The sequence below is a fragment of the Cornus florida genome, unplaced genomic scaffold (genome assembly GCF_030987335.1).
Source record: "Cornus florida cultivar Cherokee Brave unplaced genomic scaffold, ASM3098733v1 CherokeeBrave_3.0.0_Hap2_Chr01, whole genome shotgun sequence".
NCBI classification, from domain to species: domain Eukaryota; kingdom Viridiplantae; phylum Streptophyta; class Magnoliopsida; order Cornales; family Cornaceae; genus Cornus; species Cornus florida.
Window position 1 is genome coordinate 111,983,120 of NW_026775571.1, and position 21,334 is coordinate 112,004,453.

The window sequence follows — 21,334 nt, forward strand, 5'->3', positions numbered from 1 at the left end:
ACTTAAGTGAGAAAGATGTTAATTAGTATGGCAGAAGGCTGCATCGGAGGGATGATCGGTACTGAACGAGTGGAGGATAAAGACCCACTTAAGGGTATGACGTGAACCCTTTTTGCTCCTGTAAATGAGATAGATTGATTCACTGTGAAGTGAACGAATTTGAGGTTCAATTGTGTTTTGTATGTGTGATGGAGAACAGATTGTTGAAAACTTTGGAGCCCTGGACCGTCAAATGGGTGGGTTGACCAAGTTTTTTTTGGATGATTTCGAGGAATCTATTTTAACCCAAACAGACCATAGTTTGATCCGAAACGGAAAACACTGGCTTGTGATTATGTATATATATCAAATAGGAAAGCAATTATTTATTGGATTTTGAAAGAAAAATAAATAAATTTTGATTTTGAGTCTTATTACTGTTGTGGTGGAGGTGAATTTCTCGCTGGAAAGAGTGGTGGTTTTAATGGTGGTGGTTCATGACAATTGACTCTTGTCGGAGAGAGAGTTTGGAGTGGTAAGAAGAGAAATAGAGAGGTTCATGGTGGTGGTGGTTCGCCGGTGAGTGGCATTTGTTGTATAGTGGCGGCGTCGGTGGGTTATTGAAGTGGTTGAGGTGTGCGGTGGGGGTGGTTGTAACCAGTAGGTAGTGCGTGGTGGTGATGCTTGTAGATGGTTGGAGTGGCAGCGGTGGTGGAATAAGGAATTTTGAACGAAAATAGTATATCTATAGCATTGATAATTAATTTTGTTTATTAACTTTTTTACGCTCATGCTATTTGATTTATTTAATTGTATTTTTAATATAACAAATATAAGTTACTCCTATTATAAATGACAAAAAGAATTTGAGAATTTGAACTTACTCTTTTTTTTTTTTTTTTTTTTTTCACGCTAACGTTTTGCTCGTATGCTTTTTTTATTTTTTTATTTTATTTTTATTTTTTTTTTAACTTTAGAAGGTAATAAAATACATTAGGCCTAGGGTTTTGGTTGAACATTTTTTTGTGAAAAAGTTAAAGAAAACGACATATTTAAAAGGGTGAAGTGCAGAAAACACACCTAATGTATACTTTCTGTGGCATTTTACTCCTTATTTAAAAATATGTGCAGAAAACACCCCTATTCTTTTCCCATTGACCAACTATTAAATCTTGGATGGAAATTTCTTTTACCTATTTCTCTAGGTAATCTATTATTAACAACTTCTTCCCAACTTATGTCACTGTAAAGGAATATGATATTCACGACTTGTCTCAAACAAGAGAAAGAAACAGGCATAAATTTTTTTATAGATATTCGCGATATGTTCCTTGTAAAATCCGCTATATCATAGAAACGAAATTGGTTGAAGTTTATAGAATCCAACCTCCATTTCTGTTTCTGTCTATTTTCTGCATTCGATATTTCATTTACATGTAATAAAATACATCAAAAAGTTTAAGAAACCAACTTTTCTCTACTGAAAAAACTTTCATCTTTTTTTTTTCTATTAATTGGTCAAGCCCGAGGAAGGGGTATTTTTAATTCACTTTTCAAATGCGAAAACACCCCTCAAGAGTAAATCTGACATAAAATTATATTATAATGCCCAATTTACCTTTTTACTATTCAAAAAATGCCCAATGAGTGTTTTATGCACTTTACCTATGTAACTGTACACTGGGCTCAAAGAAATAAGCAAAGAGAGCTTTAAGTTTCACACTAGCTGAGAAGAACTTTGTCTAAAAACGAACAACTGGAGTTTTTAGTTAATAATCCAATGGTTGAATGTAATATCTCATTTGTCATGTGACATTCAAAGCCAATACGATGGAACTCAAACTCACTGAAACAGAGAAGAATTGCCATTTATAGGTTGATTAGGGATCCTCCAAAACTTCTCAAATATAGTCGTAAGCAGAGATGGCTTTGCCCGTATATATGCGCACCAGTATAATAGTAGTTGCTTTAGTCTTTGCACATTCCATACTTAAACAATTAGACTTCATTAATTAAAAGGGTTCAAGATTTTATCATCATCGTCGTCATTGGAAGAACTACTGCAATTAATTAACACAATGTCTTTAACAATTTGTAAATTGAGCCAAAATCCATGAAATAATTCATGGTGCAGATCAGTAATTATTCTTCCCATAATCAAAATTACAGTTTTGATCCCCAAAACCGAAAACCCATATCGCTAACACGTTGGCGGAGTCGAAGAGAACCAAACCCAGGAAAACATCGACGAAGGCAAGGGTCATCTCTCAATCACCTTCCTCATCATCGTCAACGCCGCCGCTTAGGCTTCGACTGCAGAAACCATCACTACCCCAATCGACTCACTAGGGCTTGACGGTGGGTCGTTGTCTTTGCCGATGTTGTAGAAGAGGAATAGGCTGATCCGACTCGATATTCTGATTGCTGCTTTGGTGGCGATTGTCTGACAACGCTGTCTGTGGCTGAGGAGGAAGTGGAGGGAAAGGGAGGAGAGAATTCCTTTAGGCCTCGTTTGGATTGAGGGATTTAGAGGGATTTGGAAAGAAAAGAAAGGGAATGATAGGGATAGGTGTGTTTAGATGGAGGGAATGGAAAAGAAAAGAAAGGATTGGGAAGGATTTGGAGGGATAGCCTATCCCTCCAAATCCCTCCAATACAGTGAAACCAAATCCTTCCAATTTTGAGAAGATTTGAGGGGAAAGGAAATAATTTCAGTATAATTTATGAGAAAGACAAAATTAGCCTTGTATATTTTCAGTTTGCAGTTGCAGAGAGAGAGAGGGGGGGCAAGTTCAGAGTTGAGAACGAAAGATAGATGGAGGCTGAAATGATTTCAACAAACCCATCAACAGGAATAAAAAATTCACCAACATACCGGGCTTAAAAAACACAGACAACCCAAAATGTTATTCGCGAACATGAAATTCTAAATCTCATAAAAAATCTCACCTATGAACAACACAAATAAAAATACCCATCTGGAATAAAAAAAACCAAGGAAAAAGATCCATATATATATATATACATACAAATATATATATATATATACACACACATACACAAAAGGATACAAATATATATATATATATATATATATATATATATATATATACATACGCTAATTTGACAGATAGACATATTGAAATATATAGGTTTTGAACTTCTGATTCTTGTAGATTTTATAGTTTGCAGTTGCACAGAGAGAGAGAGAGAGGGTAGGTTCAGAGTTGAGAACGAGAATAGAGATGGAGGCGATTGGGGAGGATGAAATGATTTGCCCTATATATATATATATATATATATATATATATATATATATATTTTCTGGTGGCCATGGTTAGTTGATTTAGAAAGAAAAAAAAAATTAAAACAACCCATTACATACAGCTTACAAGTTAGCAATTGCAGAGAGAAAGAGGGGGGGGGGGGGGGGGGGGGGAATAGAGATGGAGGCATTGGGGAGGCTGAAATGATTTGCCATATATATATATATATATATATATATATATTTTCTGGTGGCCATCATCCATGGACCATGGGCTTATAAATTACAGACTTGGTTAGTTGATTTAGAAAGAAAAAAAAAAAATTTAAAACAAAACCCATTACATACGAGTTAGCAGTTGCAGAGAGAGAGAGTGAGTAACGAGAACAGAGATGGAGGCATTTGGGGTGGCTGAAATGATTTGCCCTACTAACCCCACAAAAAGGGTAAAATAGTAATTTTAATTTTTATTTTCCTTTCTTTTCTCTCCTTTGTGTTATCCAAACAAGAATATTATCCATTTATTTATTTTCTCTCCTATCTATCAAAATATGAATATAAATTATAGCTTTTATTTCATTTCATTTCTTTTCTTTTCTCTTATAATCATTTCCTTTCTTTTCTCTCCTGTGTATCCAAACGAAGCCTTAGAGACAGAGGACGATGATGAAGAAGAAGAAGAATAATTATGGAAACCTTGAGTTGTTGATTCCATGGGTTAGGGTTTGGGTTGCTTGGGTCTTGAAAACAAAGGTTGATATTTTTATCCTATTCGGTCATTTCACAAAGTAATATATTTTTATATATTTTACAAAATTAGTCAGTGAGAGCAATTTAGTCAAGTATAATTTAAATATGTCAAGATGGACTTATTTGTACAAACTGAAAACTATAAGGGGTGTTTTCTGCACCTGAAGGGTGTGATATGCATCATAAACATGCTTCATAAACATGCTATAGGATTTTTTTTTTGCACTTGACCCTAATTAAAAAATAAATAAGTGACCAAACGTATTCCATAAATGTTCATTACATTTTGTGTACCTCACTAACACCAACTAGTTCACATTGCTCTCAAAGATTGAGGTGAACAGTTTTACACAGGCAACTTTTTTTTTTTTCCACCAAAAAAAAAAAAAAAAAAAAAAAAATCCACAAAATTCTATAGATTAACAAGTGACGCATCACATTATGCCAAATAGAAACATCTTAATCAGGCTTTTTCCCAAACCTTTATTTGAATGCCATCTCCAAACCCTAAAATAGGAGCCCGAACAACGTCTCCTCCCTTGATTTTGGTCCACCTATTTAAAAATTCCACTTTTAAAAAGATTATTCTTCCGCGAACAAACTTGGGCGTAAAAAATTATATATATATATATAAACTAAAAACAAACTTTACCTATATTTGGTAACTAAAACATGGAGAAATGTGGCCATGAACACTTTAGCGTACGCTGCACCTGCACATTGTCTCAGTCCTCCTCCAAAAGGCATAAAATTCTTAGATATAACAATTGAGTCCATCCCCTATTTTCATACAGAATCCAAAAAGGAAAAAGAAGAAGATATGGATGGGTATCAAATGCCAGCAAACATCTGTTAACAATATCTAAATATGAACCAATTAAGCTTCAGATTAGATTATATATGCACCTTCCAACGCCACGGATTAAATGCAAGTGGATCCTTAAATGTGTTAGGATCTAGATGAAGAGCAGAAGTGATAACCATAATCATCCAACCTGCCGGAATTGTATAACCTGGCAAGCAGTTATCTAATGCTTAAAATCATCCATACTCATTTTTTGTTATATAAAATGACATATATTTCTTGGAATTACAAAGTAAAGATATTGAACTGAATTTATTATTATAAGTTTATATATATACCATTTACTTGGATATCTTTCAATGTTCTTCTTAAAAACCCTGGAATAACATTTGCAAGTCTATTAATTTCGTCGATAACCTGCAATCTCCACATATCATGAAGTTAGGAAGAGAAGACAATGACCTTTTGAATAAAAATAGAGAACATATATATATATATATATATATATTGAGATTGTAGAACTGACTTGAAGAGTAAAAGTCATTGATTTGTATTCGTCCCATGTCAGTGCGGAATCCGAAATATCTCTGTTTTTAATGATTGTTTCATGCTCAGCCTGAAAAAACCCATCAAGAGTATTCATAAACAAGGGTGAAAATTAAATACATCCGAATACAAGAAGTTCAAAATGAAGTGAATTGCAGGTGTTCATACTCTCAGCTCATCTACAACTGAAGGGTTTTCTGAAAGTAGCTTGAAAGCTAGAGTAAGTGTTGTTGATAATGACTCAACGCTGGCAAATAAAGTTCCAAAGCTTAACAGAACTATAAAATCCTCTGTCAAAAACTTTTCGGAACTCAAGTCTTTGATGGCTTGATCAAGAAAGTCCCCTTGGCATGTCTCAGCAGTGGAAGTGAGTTTATCCTTTAGCATATTGTTTATCATATACAGTATCTTCTTTTTGTCCTGAATCAAAATCAAGCTCAACCATTTAGAACAAATATGTGTGTTTGTGTGTGTGTGTTTGGTTGAGAAGGGTTAGATTGTTCTACCTTCATACACTTGTGGAATGTAGTACCGGGGATGTTCAGAGGAAAGGAGATTAGACCTTGTAAGAAATTGGCGAAAGTATCACTTATCTGCTCCAACGATTTTTCGTAATCATGACCAAACATCTGTTTTGCAGTAAAATCGAAAACCATCTGTATTGCCAAAACAATGTTTTGTTATAAACAAAATATGAGTTAGCAAGCTATATATATAAATATATGTTCATGCATAGGTCTTGAAATTTACGGTTGCAGTGGCTTGTTTCACTTCAATGGATGCTTGGCTTGGCCAAATGCTTAGAGTTTTGTGAACCATTTTTTCTAGTTGAGGAAGCAACGTTTCCTTGAGGCTCTCAGGACCAAACTGATTCAACACTTTGCTTCTTACGTACTTGTGAATGCAACCTACTGAGTTGAACCTACTTTCACCATCGAGATCAAAAATCTGAGAGAAGCTGTCCAAGTACCACATTTCAACAGCATTTCCTTCTTGTTGGAAGATGAAGCTGTTGAACTCGGGATCAGCTGATACAACCAGAGGCCGCCCTACCAAACTGGTACGAAACACTGCACCATATCTGCAATAAATCCATTAATGACTCAAATTACTGCTATAATTTATCATAGAGAAACTCCCAACAATTCGATGCTCTGTGAATTACTAAAGCCTTTCTTCACAACTTTTTGTACTGATAGTATGTACATTCAAGCAAACAATTTTACTATATTTTGGGTCTGCTTCTACTAGACAATGGATTAGTTCATTGTTCAGTATCGATAATCTACTGGTAATTTAGGAACTTGTCATATATTTCTCCAAGCTTTTACCACCTTAATCTCAACAAATGAACATGCATGCTTAGGTATTCGATCAGATTCTTTCTTCCACACAATAAGCTGAGGAAGTTGAAAAAAAAAAAAAAGGTGAACTGAGATTATAACAAAGAAAAACATATGATTAAAAAACATAAAACTTTTTCACACCTTACCAAAAAAAAAAATGTGATTTTGTGATAGCTGGTCGATCTAGTGAAGTCTGACGACTAAAGTTCGTTAATCAATTCATTGACCATTTATCTTGTTAATATATATTTTTTTCTTTTAGTATGAATGAAAATTGGCCACACCAATTAATGTGAGTCGTGACCATGAAAAAAAATCTTAAATCTGAAATCTCACCTTCATAAAAATCTTATATATGAATATATCTGGGAAACACCTGATATTGTGTACTGAGAAAATGCTAGTGCAGCCTGAAATTGGAAGGTACATTGTCTGTATGTAAAGAATCAGAGTGTTTTGTTTGTTAAAATGTTTGCGGCATATGACATTATGAAATCTAACAAGGAAATGTTTGTCGATCAAAAACTAAAAAATAAAAAAAGAAAGAAAAGAAAACCCTAATTAAAATCTCAAGTTGTTTTGACTATGGATCTTCCATGAACCAAAATTTTAATTCTGCAATTTTCTTGGTCAGCCTTACAAAGTTCAAAAGAAAAAGGAGTACATTCGAGGTTAGGAAAAGTGATTTGCGTTTTCTAAAGAGACTTGAAGATATTAATGAACAATTAAGTACATCTTAGATAGTTCATAAGCAAATGACCAATAGAAATCTAAAAAAGAAGTATGATACATTATATATATAAATAAATCAGAAATGATCTCTTGCACGCAAACAAAAAACTTTCTCCACGCTAAGCACATTGAATTATATATATATATATATTAAAAAAAAAAAATTCAACTGTCACCCTATTTGGTGTGGATAACTTTCTTGCATGCAAGAGATTATAAGAATATATTACCTTTGAATTCTGGTTTTGATGAATGGATGAATGTCTATAGAGCGACTGGGCATTATAAACTGAAGTGTCTCTCCAACGAGAGGGAAGCCCATGAAACCTGGAGGCAGAACTCCATTGCATTTGGGATTGTTCCACTTGTAAAACCAGTGAGTTATAAATATAATGAACAATGTTACAATACCCAATCCTATTACTGACCACATCTATTACTATTTTGTGTATGAGGAAGTAAAGATGTTCAAATAGTGTGTGTGCATGTGTGTGTGTGTGTGTGTGGGTTTGCCCAAAATTGGGCTGGTGAGGGTGCTTTTATAGGCCATCACAACACCATTCATTGCTAATCATCGCTTGCTTTTGTCTACTTGGACACATTATTGGTAATAACATCCTTTCGAGTGTGACGGACTTCTTTTGGCTGGTATGGCAACCATTTAAGTAATTTGTTGCGACACTTTTAGTGACAAAAATAAGAAAACTTGTTTGACAAAAAGTATACCGTAACAAAATGATTCGTTAAAATAAAAATTAAAATTAAAAAGTTAAAAGGCCTAGTACCTTTGAAGCACAAACAAGAACAAGTGGCACAAGTAAAAATACGATAATAAAATAATAATATATTGTTATTTTTTATTTATATAAAAAAGTTTAACTTTTACTCAATTTATTATACATATTAATAAATATAACTTATACAAATTAGGCCCACCTTATTTCGTTTTGAAAAGTATAAATGCCAACAGCTCAAATTCCACTTAAAACTATATATATAAATTATTAAATAGACACATATAATTCTTTATGTAAAATAAAATGGTGAAACAAATAAAGATAAGATGCAATCTTATAGATGTAATATCTCACCCACTCTGTTTCCCGTCACCCTCTCTTTTAATGAGCGCCCTCTCCCATCCCTTGCTCTATCTTCACATAAAATCAGTTTAAAAATATGCCATTTCATATCATATCAACCTCAACTGCCAAACTCATCACGGATTTGGTTCCCTCTTCATCTTCCTCTGTCAAAAATTGAAAGTCTCCGTCGGCGTGTCTTCAATTATTGTTCCACTGCTCGAGAGAAATTAAAGGCCATAGGCGAACAACCTCTTCTTCTTCTTCTTCTTCTTCTTCTTTTTTTTTTTTTTTTTTTTAATAAGATAAGAAGGGTTAGAGATTAGATTTGTAAGTGCAAAAAGTCAAAACCTGACACTCTCAAAATTCACCGAAGGCACTAACCACTAGACTATTGAGGCATTTGCCCTAGGCGATCAACCCCATGAACATTAATAATTAACCCCAGACAATTTTCTTATTTTTCTTTGGCTTTCCTTTTTTTTTCTAATCTATATTTTTATTTCCTTTTTGTCACTATCAGAATACAAGAGAAATTAAAAGAAAAGCACCCACAAAATACATTGTAAGGGGCCATAGTCTCTACTAAAGTGATTGTGAACTGCAATTTCCAAACTCTTATCATACAGATTTAGGATTCAAGGTGTGTTTAGTTTGTCATAATTGTTTTTAATTGAGTTTTTATAAAATAATTCTCATAAATCGTCAACCAATTAAACAAATGTTTGTACTTTTTTGTTTTCTAGAAATTAAAAGAAAAGCACCCACAAACTACATTGTAAGGGGCCATAGTCTCTACTAAAGTGATTGTGAACTGCAATTTCCAAACTCTTATATCATACAGATTTAGGATTTAAGGTGTGTTTAGTTTGTCATAATTGTTTTTAATTGAGTTTTTATAAAATAATTCTCATAAATCGTCAACCAATTAAACAAATGTTTGTACTTTTTTGTTTTCTATTTTTTTTTTAAAGTTCTTAGAAAGCATAAAATTATTTTTAGAAAACTGAAATAAACACGTCCCTTATTAAAAATAAAATAAAAAATTATAGTAGAAGAGAATTATAAAATTCTTTCACTACTCTTTTGATCACTTGACGGATCCTCTGTGGGGGCCCCGCCCGCCCGCCCGCTCCCAAAAAAACAAATTTAGTATAGGTATATTTAGCCCAATATTTTAAAAAAGAAAAAAATTAGTAGTAGTATTAGTCCCCCTCCAAATTTAACCAATCCAAACAAGCCCAATATGTAAACCACAATTTTAAAACAAAGGCCTAACCAAATAAGTCCAAGCCAAACAAGTCCTAAACAATCACTAAGCCGAAGCATAGAGTACTCCTAAATTTCTAATCTTGCACAAATTAGAGAGCTCACTCCTTCTATCCCTCTAAAGTCTAACCCTATTTCCTATAAAAATTTTCAACTCTTTAATCTTTCGATCCCAATTCTTCCTTGTTTATTTTTAACCCCCATTAATAATTCTTGGATTCGTCCTTCACTTGATCTTCAAATTACTTTTTGAGAATGTAAGACGCATGTCGAATGTGATATATTAGGCCACAATTGATGGATGTGGCAGAGAGCCTTGAATGGATGGATATTTTATATTCCTAGGTTTGACAGGGGAGACTATAGTTGCTTAAAGTGTAAAAAAATAAAAATAAAAATAAAATAAAATTCCTGAACTATTTTTCTTTTATAAAAAGCATGCCTTCTAAATTAATGATTTGTTGCAATTAAGGACAAATTCATAATAAAAGACTATTTTTACTCTTTCTCATTAAATTTATTATTTTTTATTAAATTATTTTTATTATCTTTTCTCTTATTTAATTTATACCATTTATTTTAATTTTATTATTAGTATCAAATTATCATTAAAATGAAGAAGAAAAAAAACAGAGTTGTAACTACAATTTTCTAATATGATTAACTTATTATTAAATTTTATAATTTATTAAAAAAACTTATTATACTTAGTTTTAAATATATATATATATATATATATATATATATATATATAATTACCTTTTTTCATACAATGTATTCATGAAAAATTACTTAAATTGTTTTAACATTCTCTACTTAAGATTTTTATTTAAATGATTAATTTCAAGAATTAGGGGTAATTTATTCAAATTTAATGCAGAATATATCATCAGATTAATATGGATTTTTTCATAATTTATTCTAATAAAAATGGAAATTAAGTGTAATTCAATAAAACGGGCATTATGGTCATTTGATAAAAAATAGCTAGACATAGGACTATTTCGCAACAAAATGTGAAAATTCAGTGGGTATTATCTGTAAATTCAGACATAATTCAAGTTTTTTTTTTTTTTTTTGGCACTTTATACTTTTTAATTTGCAAAAGGCAAAACTAGATCCCCAAGCAACTTATTAGAAATGGGCCTGGGGCTGGCATGGCATGAATTTTTTGGGTTGAGATGAGGCCCAAACAAAGCCCAAATCCAATATTATTGGACTCCAGGAGGGCGGTCTAGAACAGGCCCTACTTCAAGCATTTGTAAGGCAGCTAAATAGAAAAGGGAGAAAAAGATTGGTAATGTTGTGAATATATATAATCCTGATTACTTGCATCGATTGATTAAGGATAAATGATATTTGAGTTCATTAATTAGATCTAAAACACTGGTCAACATGTCCTTTTACATTCAAAAGATGAAATCATCTTCCCATTACATGTGACATGACATGATGAAAGAATAATAAAATATCAAGAATTATTCTACTCTAAAATTCCAATTTGTTTTTAAAATTCTCTTAAATTCTTGTATTTGTGAGAGGGACATATTTTTCATTTTTAATTACAACGTTCATGTCTAGTATTATTTATCTTTTGAGCTATGTGAATTCAATAATCAAGTCTTTTAAATCTACTTGACTGATTGCTTGTTGAAAGATATTTCAGAGCAGGGAGAGACTCATAAAATATATATAAGAGTGGGCGGTGCAATAGTGAGTTATTTTTGTAATTTCAATAAGAATGATATTAAAATTTCATAGGTATACAATAAAATATAAAAAAAATTGTATATAATACTATATATATATATATATATATAAGTGGGGTGCCCCCAGAACCTGTTTCTGGTAGAAAAGCTCAGTGCATGTTCTGATTTAAAAGATATCTCAAGATAAAAATCAAAGCCCGTTCCAAGCCCACACCCTAACCCCTTCCAAGCCCCAAGTTGGGCCCATTCCAAACTCCCAGCTGGCTACCCAAAGCCCAAAGTGCGGGCTTGAAATTCTTCAAATGCTTTAACGCTAACCCAGACAGGCCCGTTGAATAGTCAAAGCCCTGCAAGCTCTGGCATAAGTACCCAAAACTCCAGCCCAGCCCAACCAGTTACACACCCTTACCAGTTACCACTATATAAATGCAAAACCCTAGTTTCCCCTTCCTTTAATTCCTACACGCCCACACACAATCACGGGGAGAGAGGGAGCTCTTTGGACATGGTGAATTTCAGGGTAAGTTATAGCTTATCTTCTTCTCCTTCTAGGGTTTTCTGTGTTATTGATTCAATTGAAACCGCCTCTTAGATCTCAAATAATTTTCATCAAACACGTATACAATTTGTGTATGAAGGTTTATCTTCTCTGCCTCGTTGTAGTGATTGTTATGTATGTGATTTGAACTGTGTAAGTATTTCTCTATCGCTGGATTGTTTGCAGTTTCATCAGTACCAGGTTGTTGGCAGAGCTCTCCCTTCGGAGACCGATGAGCATCCGAAGATCTACCGCATGAAGCTTTGGGCCACAAACGAGGTTCGGGCCAAATCCAAGTTCTGGTATGTGCGTTGTGTGTGTACAATGCGATGTTTGATGAGTTTGATTATAGTAATTTAGATAATCATTGATTAATTTGGGAGTTCGATTTGATTTTGGTTGATTTCTTTCCGTAAGGTATTTCCTGAGGAAGCTTAAGAAGGTTAAGAAGAGCAATGGCCAAATGCTCGCTATCAATGAGGTATAACATTCTCATATTCTTACTATGCTTTGTTCTGTGTTCAAATGATTTTTTAATGTTTTTAAGCTAGTTTACATATTTTTTTGAAAATAGTTTATTTTGGTGTTAAATTGTCTATATTTTTAGTTTCTTGTTTAACAAAATAAACATCAATTTTTGGTTGGAATTATTTAAGGCTAATACTGGGATTTCACTGTTATAATATGCGCTTGTGCCTTACTATCAGCGGATTGTATACACTCCAACTGAATCAAATCAATTCTGTAATTTGATTTGTCATTTGGTTCATTTCTCTATGGTTTGATGTTTTCTTTGTTCTTTCAATATGCATTGGATCACATAAAAGTCCAGTTTATGTTTTATCTTGAATGGCTTTTTCTGAGAGTTTTGTGAACAAGTAATGGTGGTTCTGCCCTCCGTATCTATCATCTTCTTACTTGTGAAGTATTTGCTGCTTGAAAGGCCTTGTTATAAATCCCTTAGTAAGATTGGGTAAATTGTAACTTATATGGATGAATTTTGTTTTGGGTGGTGACAATCCTTGTTTCCATAAAATGGAATGACAATTCTACTTTCATAATTCTTTGCAAAATGGTTCTTAATATTCACAAAAACTCATTTATGTTCTTCAATCTCATCTATTTTCTTCTTGATCTCTTCATGGAAAACCACACACAAACATTTTTATTTCCCACAAAGAGAACACCCATTGGCGATGAAAATTGATAACTTCCTCAAACTACATGATTATTTGTGAACAAAGATAATACTCTTCATTATCTTTTTGAAATGTGCTCCCTTTCCATTCACATATTGGTCTCTCTGTCCTACAAAATGAATGTACCTTTACAAGACTTGTCAATTTTTTAAGGGGATGTGCAAAATGCATGTCTCCCTCTGAAATCCAAAACTAGCCATCTAAAGATCAATGGCATGTGTGTTCGTTTACTAATATGTTTGTGAAACTCAAGGACAATATAGAAAATATGCAATTTTTTACATTTTGGCTTCCCAAAAGGACACTTATCTTGGTACATCCACAAAATGAAATGTTTGCTTACTTTGAGATGGAGTGTGTATCTATTTTTTTCACACTCTTGTAATGCGTATGCGGGTTCAATTGTTGCTCTTATGTAATGAAATGGCCATTCGATGGGAGGTTAAGGTCCCCTAGTGATGCGCCTAATTTGGAAGTTAACTAAATGTTGTAGGATTGCCAGTTGTTTCACCATTCATTTATAGGTTGGCTCCTATATAACATAAAAACAGGGTTTAGGATTTCGTGGTTGAGGTGGGAATTTAAGTATGTTCCTACCTATAATGGTCTTGCTTGTTGTTTTCTATAAATATTAGTTTGCAGTTGTAATGACCATGGTGCTGTGCTGTTTTTTACTAGGCGACAATACTCTTTGTTAATTGTAAACTATTGTTTTCTATCAATATTATTAGTCATTATCTCAAGTGTGATGATAATTCTTTACTTTTATTGATCAACTAATACTGTTGATGATTACTTTTTGTTAATCTTATATATTTTTGTCTATATTTAAGCTATATTTTGAATCATTTCTTATGATTCTACTTATTTTCGAATTTGAATAAAGGTCATTGTCTGACATTATGAACCTCTATGCTAAAAAACTTGTTGAAAAGGAAATTAGAATTTTTTGAAATAATTATGGTTAGATTCTGTTAGTTCACAACTGAGGATAACAAAAGCCACTAAAAGGGGTGTTATTAATATGGTAGACTATGAAGGTGGTGTTGATGCAGTCTAGGAAGGCATGTGTTGTTTATCTAATAACAAACATGAATGTCTTATCATTGAGTGAGCTTATCGGCTCCTGAGTACCACCTTCATCAAAGCTGGTTGCAAAATCTTGCTGACTAACTAAAAATTATGGGGGTATTAGAAGTAGAGGTTTCATTTCATATTGAACCTGTATCCTAGTAATTTATCAATTCAAGTGAATTTTTACTTCTGCAGTTAAGAGATTACCCTAAGTTTCAGAAGATGGCATTTGTTCAGATTTGTCTTTTTCATTATCTACATTGCATGTTTTATGACATTAGTCGATACAATTTGGAATGTTGGATGGATAGTTAAAATTTTCCTTATTATGCTTTAAAAACACACTTTTTCTGCATGAATTTCCATGGTTTTGAAGAATTGTCTTTCTGTGAGCTCGACTTTATAGTAATTACTCAATTTATTTTGTAGATTTTTGAGAAGAATCCAACAACGATCAAGAATTATGGTATCTGGTTGCGCTATCAAAGTCGAACTGGTTATCACAACATGTACAAAGAGTACCGTGACACCACTTTGAATGGTGGTGTTGAACAGATGTACACTGAGATGGCTTCCCGCCACAGGGTCCGTGCTCATTGCATCCAGATCATCAAGACAGCCACTATCCCTGCAAAGCTTTGCAAGAGGGAGAGCACCAAACAATTCCATAACTCCAAAATCAAGTTCCCCTTGGTGTTCAGGAAGGTTAGGCCACCAACTAGGAAGCTCAAAACCACATACAAGGCGTCTAGGCCAAACTTGTTTATGTAACTCTCTTGATTTTATATCAAAGGAGCTATAAAGAGGGGTAAGACAAAATTCTGAATTTGTTATTTTAGTAGTCTTTTTGTGTTGTCTTTTTTGGATATTGCTTGATTTGAGAATTTTGCAATATTAGACTGAATATTCCTTTCCTGGGGTATTCTGTGAAACCCTATTTTGCTTACTTGAATGTGTCAGTGTCAGTACTTGCTTCTGGATATTATTGTTATTTTTATTGCAGCTTTTCTTCCCTTGAGTTCATCTGTTTTCTAATGTGAATTTGTCTTACTCCTGCTAGCGTTGGTTGTTTAAGGTTATATTTGATTGGGATATGTTGTTGAATGTAGAAAGATTCTTGGCTTAATATTACCCTTGAATCAAAAGGGTATCCCAATGCTATGACTTGTTTTCCTTGAGTTAATTTATGGAAATGATGTGAAATCGAACCAAAAAACCGAATGAGAGGCTGAATCTAACGGTGGCCACATCAGGTTATTTCCATAATTTTGTATGCCAAGATCATATATATACCATAATTTTGTATGCCAAGAAGAGAAGAGGAAAGAGAGAAGACTAAGAGATATGGATAAGAAGGTATTTATATATTAGTTGGAGGTATATTCTTATATGAGTTTTGGGTCTTTCTCTAGAATAAAGAAGAATTTTTGAAGCAGATGAAGAACCTGATATAGAGAGACAGGAGAGAGAAAGCGAATTGATCTGGCTTTGGCCACATCAGGTTCGGTGTTCTTGTAGTTAGAAGCCTTCGGGTTCTCTATCACTACTCTTCAGATATTCAGATATTGAAGCTACTTTCAGATTTGAAATTTTATGGTATTCTTGTTGGAGGTTGATTTTGTTTGTAATTCAAAAGTGCATGGCCTTTTCAATGTAGTAATCTTGAAATGTGATTTCAGTTTTTTCTCTTCCTCTTTGTTATTTATGCCCGAAGCAGCCACCAAATTTTTGCTTCCTATCTTCGGCATGAGAGGAGAACCTGTCCGAAAGAGCAACCAAAATTTTGCTTTGTTGGTGTTCTCTCAATTAAGAGATATGGATGAGAATATATATCTGGTTGTAGATTTAAAGAAGACTATTTCAACCTCAAGGGCGGCTCTGGTGCCTCGTGAGGTCTAAGGTTCAACTTTATGTGCAAACAATTCTTTAGACCTAATTCTTCTGGTATTAAATCCTCTATTGAAGCTTGCTGGGTGAAAATAAAATGGCCGTAGATGCTCAGTGTTAGTTGTCGCTCTCTCTTTCTACGTATCACTGAATTAGTTTGGGAGTATTGTGTGAATTAGTTTAATTTTTCTTTTGATTGTTGTGTTGCTGTGTCAAGCATGACTATCTCTCATTCTGTACTATCACTAGAGATATTTGTCTTTTGTTGACGATAAGAAAGCATAATATAGCAGCTCTTCACTTGATGGATGAGTGGCTCAGGGATATGAGATGTAGTCCTGCTTAACCCCTTGTCTCTCTATAAGCCTTTGCTTAGCCCTTCTCAGTATATGGTGTCAACTCGGAAGCGAAACCCCTCTATGGTGTAGCTCGCGGGTAGAGATAAAGTATTGGAACATGGAGTGGGAAATCTTTATATAACCGTTCTGGAGAACAGTTTTTTAAATGGGCATTTAGCTTTAAGATCATATTATACCAGAAACAATATAGCTCTTCTATAGGTCAAACGAGTTGCATATTAAAATTAAAAAATAAAATCCTTGTAATTAGGCTGAATCTAACATTTATTTTGATTCAGCCCACTTTGAGTACCGCCTTGGAGTTTGTGACATTTTTCAGTGAACTTGCATATATTTATTACACATTTTGCACTGAAGTCTGTTTCCTTAAAATAAATTCTTGCTCTCAAGTGATTAAAACGACGTGTTCAATGCAGACAAACACGTACTTGCCCTTTTTTGCAACCAAATCTGATCAAGATATGAATTAGCTGTTTATTTTGTTGGTCTCTTTATAAATATAAATTGTACATTGAAACTAATAGGATTGTAATGATTACTCTGTAAAATAATGCTTTGTTTGTAAAACATGTTAATTTGTAGTGATCCATATTGGTTCTCCTTTGTGATAAGATTAAAAACATGTTAATTTGTAGCTGTAACTCACACCATTTTCTTCAATCTTCACACACACACTCTCACCCTCCATATTGGAGATCATTAGAGGACAACAATAACTGATAATCATAACAATGTATAAAGAAATCAAAGTGAGTTATTATTTTTAAAACCTCTTCTTTTAAGTAGAAGACATTTTTTGTCTTCGTTCTGACTTTTTGTTTTTTCAAAAGAAGTAAATGCACCACAGAGTTTTCTTTGTTCTGATATCTTTTTATTTTTTAAAACCAATGGGAATGATGGATAGATGAGCTACTAATAAAATCTCTTCATTTGGTCAAAAAGTAAATAATGTTGAAAAATTAAAGTAATAAAAGTGAGTTGAAGTCAATGCCAAAAAAAAAAAAGTTTCTTGTTTTTATTTGGTTAGGATGGAAAAATTACCAAAAAAAAAAAAAAAAAATAGTAGTTATTACAACAATACTAATTTAAAGAATAAAAGTAATTGTATACTACATATATATAAGTATGTTTATATTGATTTCAATGGCATTATCATGAAAATGAAGAAATCAAGTGTAGTGCTCAAGTGTTGGCGGGCCTATTTAAGGCAGCTTTAAACAATAAACAAAAGTTGCATCATGATGTTGTCCGGCTCCAAATCTACCCTTCACTTCCTACCTTATTAATTTACATGAAAACAAGCGTTAACCCCTTAATCGCTTCTGTTTTTGTTTATTGGGATAAAATAATAATAATAATAATAATAAGTTCAAGTGATATGAAGAATTGTGAGAAAGGAAGGATAAAATTTAAAAGGCAAAACAATAGTCGTTAAATTCATTTCCACTTACACTCCATTTTATGTCATTTGTGAAAGGAAAACAATGGAGGGAATTACCATCTCTTCCTTTCTTTTCTCTTCCCCTTCTCTTAAAATCCCAAATCCCCTCCTCCCTCTTTCCTTTCTTTTCTTTCCATTTCATACCACTCATGAAAGCTAAAGGCCTAGATATTATGAGCCCCACATTCTTACTTAATCAAATCTTTCTCATATCCACCACCATCAAGCACTATGAAAGACCTGTCTATGTATGCTAGCTTCATAACCCATAACTAACTAACAAAAGTGCTTTTCCCAATTACTTCTTTACACAAAGTAGTATATGGATCTTCAAAACAGCTACAATTATATATTCACTTTTTTGTATAACCTTATGCCTGAAAGCTCCCATTCCCAATCACATTCTTAAAAAGCCTTCAACTGCATCTATTTCCATCTTCAGAAAGATTCATGAAAAGCTGAAAAGTATTTAGAGAGAGAGAGAGAAAGAGAGAATGCAAATCTTAAAGAAGTTGTGTCTCATGAATATTCCTGCAAGCTTTGCTCTTCTTCTTCTTCTACCATTTGCCACTGCTAACAAGAGCACCCAAAACAACATTCACAAGGTAATTATGTCATTTATGCCCTTTTTTTTTTTTTTCTCTCTCTCTCTCTTTCTTTTATTGGGTACAAAACCCATGAACTATACATGGTAATAGATAGATATATATATATATAAAATTTCTGTGTATGTGTGTTTGTGTGTGTGTGAATTTTCATGCATTAGTAGAAGAATTAAGTACTAGTTTGTCCCGGTGTGGGGAGGCCACCCTCTCTAGATTCTCGAAGATTAGTCGGGACGAAGTCTCGGATACCCGAATTATCCCAAAAATAAAAAAAAATAAAAAATAACTAGTTTTTAGTGACTTTTTATACTAATATACAGGTGAGTTCTGAGATGACACATGATATAGAACTTCATGGGCTTCTATTATGGGCTTCAATGGGCTTCTTAATGCCAGTTGGAATACTCACAATTAGAATGTCCAACAGACAACAAACTGGAAGAAGGCTTGAAGTTCTTTTCTATTTCCATGCTATTTTGCAGGTATTTCAGCTGCTTTTTCTTCTCCAATTTCTGTTAATTTTAATTTCTACAATCAATTCCATTTTATAACAAAGAAATTAATTATAACACTGTCGGTAGTTAATTTCTAGGTGTTCAATTAAAAAAATTATCCTGCTTTAGGGTCATTAGGCATCATCATTAAAGTTGTTTTTATTTATTTATTAAAATTATTTTATTTTATTGCTTGCGACATCATGATGAGGGAAATGCAAGTAAAAGATTATTTGGACCACACTTATGTTTTCAACTTAGCCCACAGTTTTGGCAATGGTATTGTATCCTTATTATTAACACTTGAATAATTATTATGCAGTTTTAACTCAAAAACATGGTTTTTAGCATTCTCATGAAGGACATCTAAATTGTACTGTATGATTTAATGTTTGGAGAGTTTTAATAACTTTTGGTTACTTTTGTTGTAAGAGTTCACAAGAATAATTAATCATCACCATATAACATTATTTGTTAAGCAAGGTACATATGTTTGATAGACATCCCATGCCGACATGATTATCAAGCCGTGATTGTTTTAGTAGTTTCGGTTAGACTATCAAGTGTAGGTTTTTAGTATTTTTGGTTAAACTTTCAAGTGTGAGAATTCGAGTTTGAGTTTGACGACAACTACTTTGTAATCTACACGAATAACACCAAAAATAAAATAAATAATAATAATAATAATAATAATTCCGGAGTCCATTTTATTTTATTTATATTATTTTGCAGATGCTTTCGGTACTACTTGCCACTGTTGGAGCTGTACTCTCCATAAAAAACTTCGAGAATTCATTCAGCAACAGCCACCAAAGATTAGGCCTAGCACTCTATGGAGCCATTTGGATACAAGCTTTGATTGGATTTTGCAAGCCTCGAAGGTAATTTACTAATCTTCAATTATTTTCTGGTTTGTTATTGTTTGAGTTCTCTTGATACAAAAAGATAACTGTATTCCATAAATGTTGATGCTATGTTCAGCTGTATGAAATTGAAGTTTTAGAATTGGTGAAATTGGAATTAAACTAAGGCTACGCTCGGCGGCATAGAATTGGAGTTTTGGAATTTTAATTTGGGGAATTCAAGAAAATTTTAGTTCAATTTTGTGAGTTATTTTTTTCCGATTCCACCAATTTTAATTTCAATGATCCAATTCCATGCAACCGAACATGTCTTACAATTTTCTATAATTCCTCCAATTCTAATTCCAAAGTTCCAATTCTATACAGCACAAAACATGATAGTTTCTTAATTTCTCAAATTTGCCTTGGAATTCTCACTTTTAGCAGTGGAAGTAAAAGAAGAACATGGTACTTTGTGCATTGGGTACTTGGAACAACAATATGTATAGTGGGAATTCTCAACATCTACACAGGCTTGAAAGCATACCACAAGAGAACATCAAGAAGTAGTAGTTGTTGGAGCATCCTTTTCACAGCACAAGTCATTTTCATGGCTTTCTTCTACCTCTTTCAAGACAAATGGGATTACATGCAAAAGCAGGGAGTGATTTTGGGAGGCACTGAGACGATCACATTCACACCTACTAATCAACTCTTATCTCCACAAAGGGACACCCAAAAGGAGCTTTTCACCGACCCATTTAGGAAAAGCAATGCACTTGGAAGTTACTTCTCCAGAAGCAATGCCCTCAGGAAATTATTTCAACTAACATAAAAATAAAAATAATAAAATAAAAATAATAAAAGTTTTCACATTTTCTATGATTTTTCTTGTGTGTAGAAGAGAGCCTTAAATTCTAATTTTTGATGCTTGTACTTTGTATCAACCAAAGTGCATTTCTCAGGAAAGTGTGTATGCAATGAAGTACATGCATCAAAAAGTGGAGTGGAATATATAATAGTGTATGCTTTTTTTATGGTATTTATTTTATTTTGAAATATTTGATTTTAAATTCAGATGTAACAATGTGTAGTAGATATGAAAATGGGGGCCTTATTGTAAAACAGACAGTTGATTAGGAGATGATTGTAATCATGTTTGGTACTACCGTATAAAAGATTGCTATGAGAGACAAAGTGACTTGACAGCAAAAATTATATTCACACTATTAATCGTGATATTGTGAGAGAGACTGTTTCTGAATATTTTGACTGAATGTTCACAAAATATGCGAGTGGAAGCAATATTAGGGTTTACAAATTGGAATTATAGGCTTAACTCGGACTTTGCACTATTTGCTCAGTAGAGAATGGGTGTGAAAGTTTAAAAGGCCTAAGAAAAACCCAGTGGAGGA

The 21,334-nt window shown here is 33.1% G+C and overlaps 3 protein-coding genes across 3 annotated transcripts; 2 read left to right on the top strand and 1 right to left on the bottom strand.

Moving 5' to 3' along the window:
- Window positions 1-4,214: 4,214 nt before the first annotated feature.
- On the bottom strand, window positions 4,215-13,050 carry LOC132314134 (beta-amyrin 16-alpha-hydroxylase CYP87D16-like). The gene is made up of 10 exons (XM_059813036.1): window positions 13,036-13,050; window positions 7,654-7,856; window positions 6,096-6,426; window positions 5,852-6,001; window positions 5,514-5,765; window positions 5,326-5,415; window positions 5,138-5,216; window positions 4,901-5,007; window positions 4,647-4,774; window positions 4,215-4,548 (listed from the first exon to the last, which is right to left on the bottom strand). The coding sequence occupies exons 1-10, from the start codon at window positions 13,048-13,050 to the stop codon at window positions 4,458-4,460; spliced, it is 1,446 nt and encodes a 481-aa protein (XP_059669019.1). The 3' UTR covers window positions 4,215-4,457.
- Window positions 11,898-15,314, top strand: LOC132314145 (large ribosomal subunit protein eL20). Its single transcript, XM_059813045.1, has 4 exons — window positions 11,898-12,000; window positions 12,205-12,320; window positions 12,436-12,499; window positions 14,721-15,314. Exons 1-4 carry the CDS (start codon window positions 11,986-11,988, stop codon window positions 15,060-15,062), a joined length of 537 nt encoding a protein of 178 aa, XP_059669028.1. The 5' UTR covers window positions 11,898-11,985; the 3' UTR covers window positions 15,063-15,314.
- Window positions 15,315-18,207: 2,893 nt separating this feature from the next.
- Window positions 18,208-21,123, top strand: LOC132314162 (cytochrome b561 domain-containing protein At4g18260). The gene is made up of 4 exons (XM_059813059.1): window positions 18,208-18,583; window positions 18,904-19,065; window positions 19,810-19,958; window positions 20,367-21,123. Exons 1-4 carry the CDS (start codon window positions 18,473-18,475, stop codon window positions 20,752-20,754), a joined length of 810 nt encoding a protein of 269 aa, XP_059669042.1. The 5' UTR covers window positions 18,208-18,472; the 3' UTR covers window positions 20,755-21,123.
- Window positions 21,124-21,334: the final 211 nt, after the last annotated feature.

Coding starts and splice junctions, on each gene's coding strand:
- LOC132314145 (XM_059813045.1), top strand. Junction 12,321..12,435: donor CGGGCCAAATCCAAGTTCTG/GTATGTGCGTTG, acceptor TCTTTCCGTAAG/GTATTTCCTGAGGAAGCTTA. Junction 12,500..14,720: donor AAATGCTCGCTATCAATGAG/GTATAACATTCT, acceptor TTTATTTTGTAG/ATTTTTGAGAAGAATCCAAC.
- LOC132314134 (XM_059813036.1), bottom strand. Junction 6,002..6,095: donor TGAAACAAGCCACTGCAACC/GTAAATTTCAAG, acceptor TTGGCAATACAG/ATGGTTTTCGATTTTACTGC. Junction 5,766..5,851: donor CATTCCACAAGTGTATGAAG/GTAGAACAATCT, acceptor ATTTTGATTCAG/GACAAAAAGAAGATACTGTA.
- LOC132314162 (XM_059813059.1), top strand. CDS start 18,473: ATGCAAATCTTAAAGAAGTTGTGTCTCATGAATATTCCTGCAAGCTTT. Junction 18,584..18,903: donor CCCAAAACAACATTCACAAG/GTAATTATGTCA, acceptor ACTAATATACAG/GTGAGTTCTGAGATGACACA. Junction 19,959..20,366: donor GGATTTTGCAAGCCTCGAAG/GTAATTTACTAA, acceptor CACTTTTAGCAG/TGGAAGTAAAAGAAGAACAT.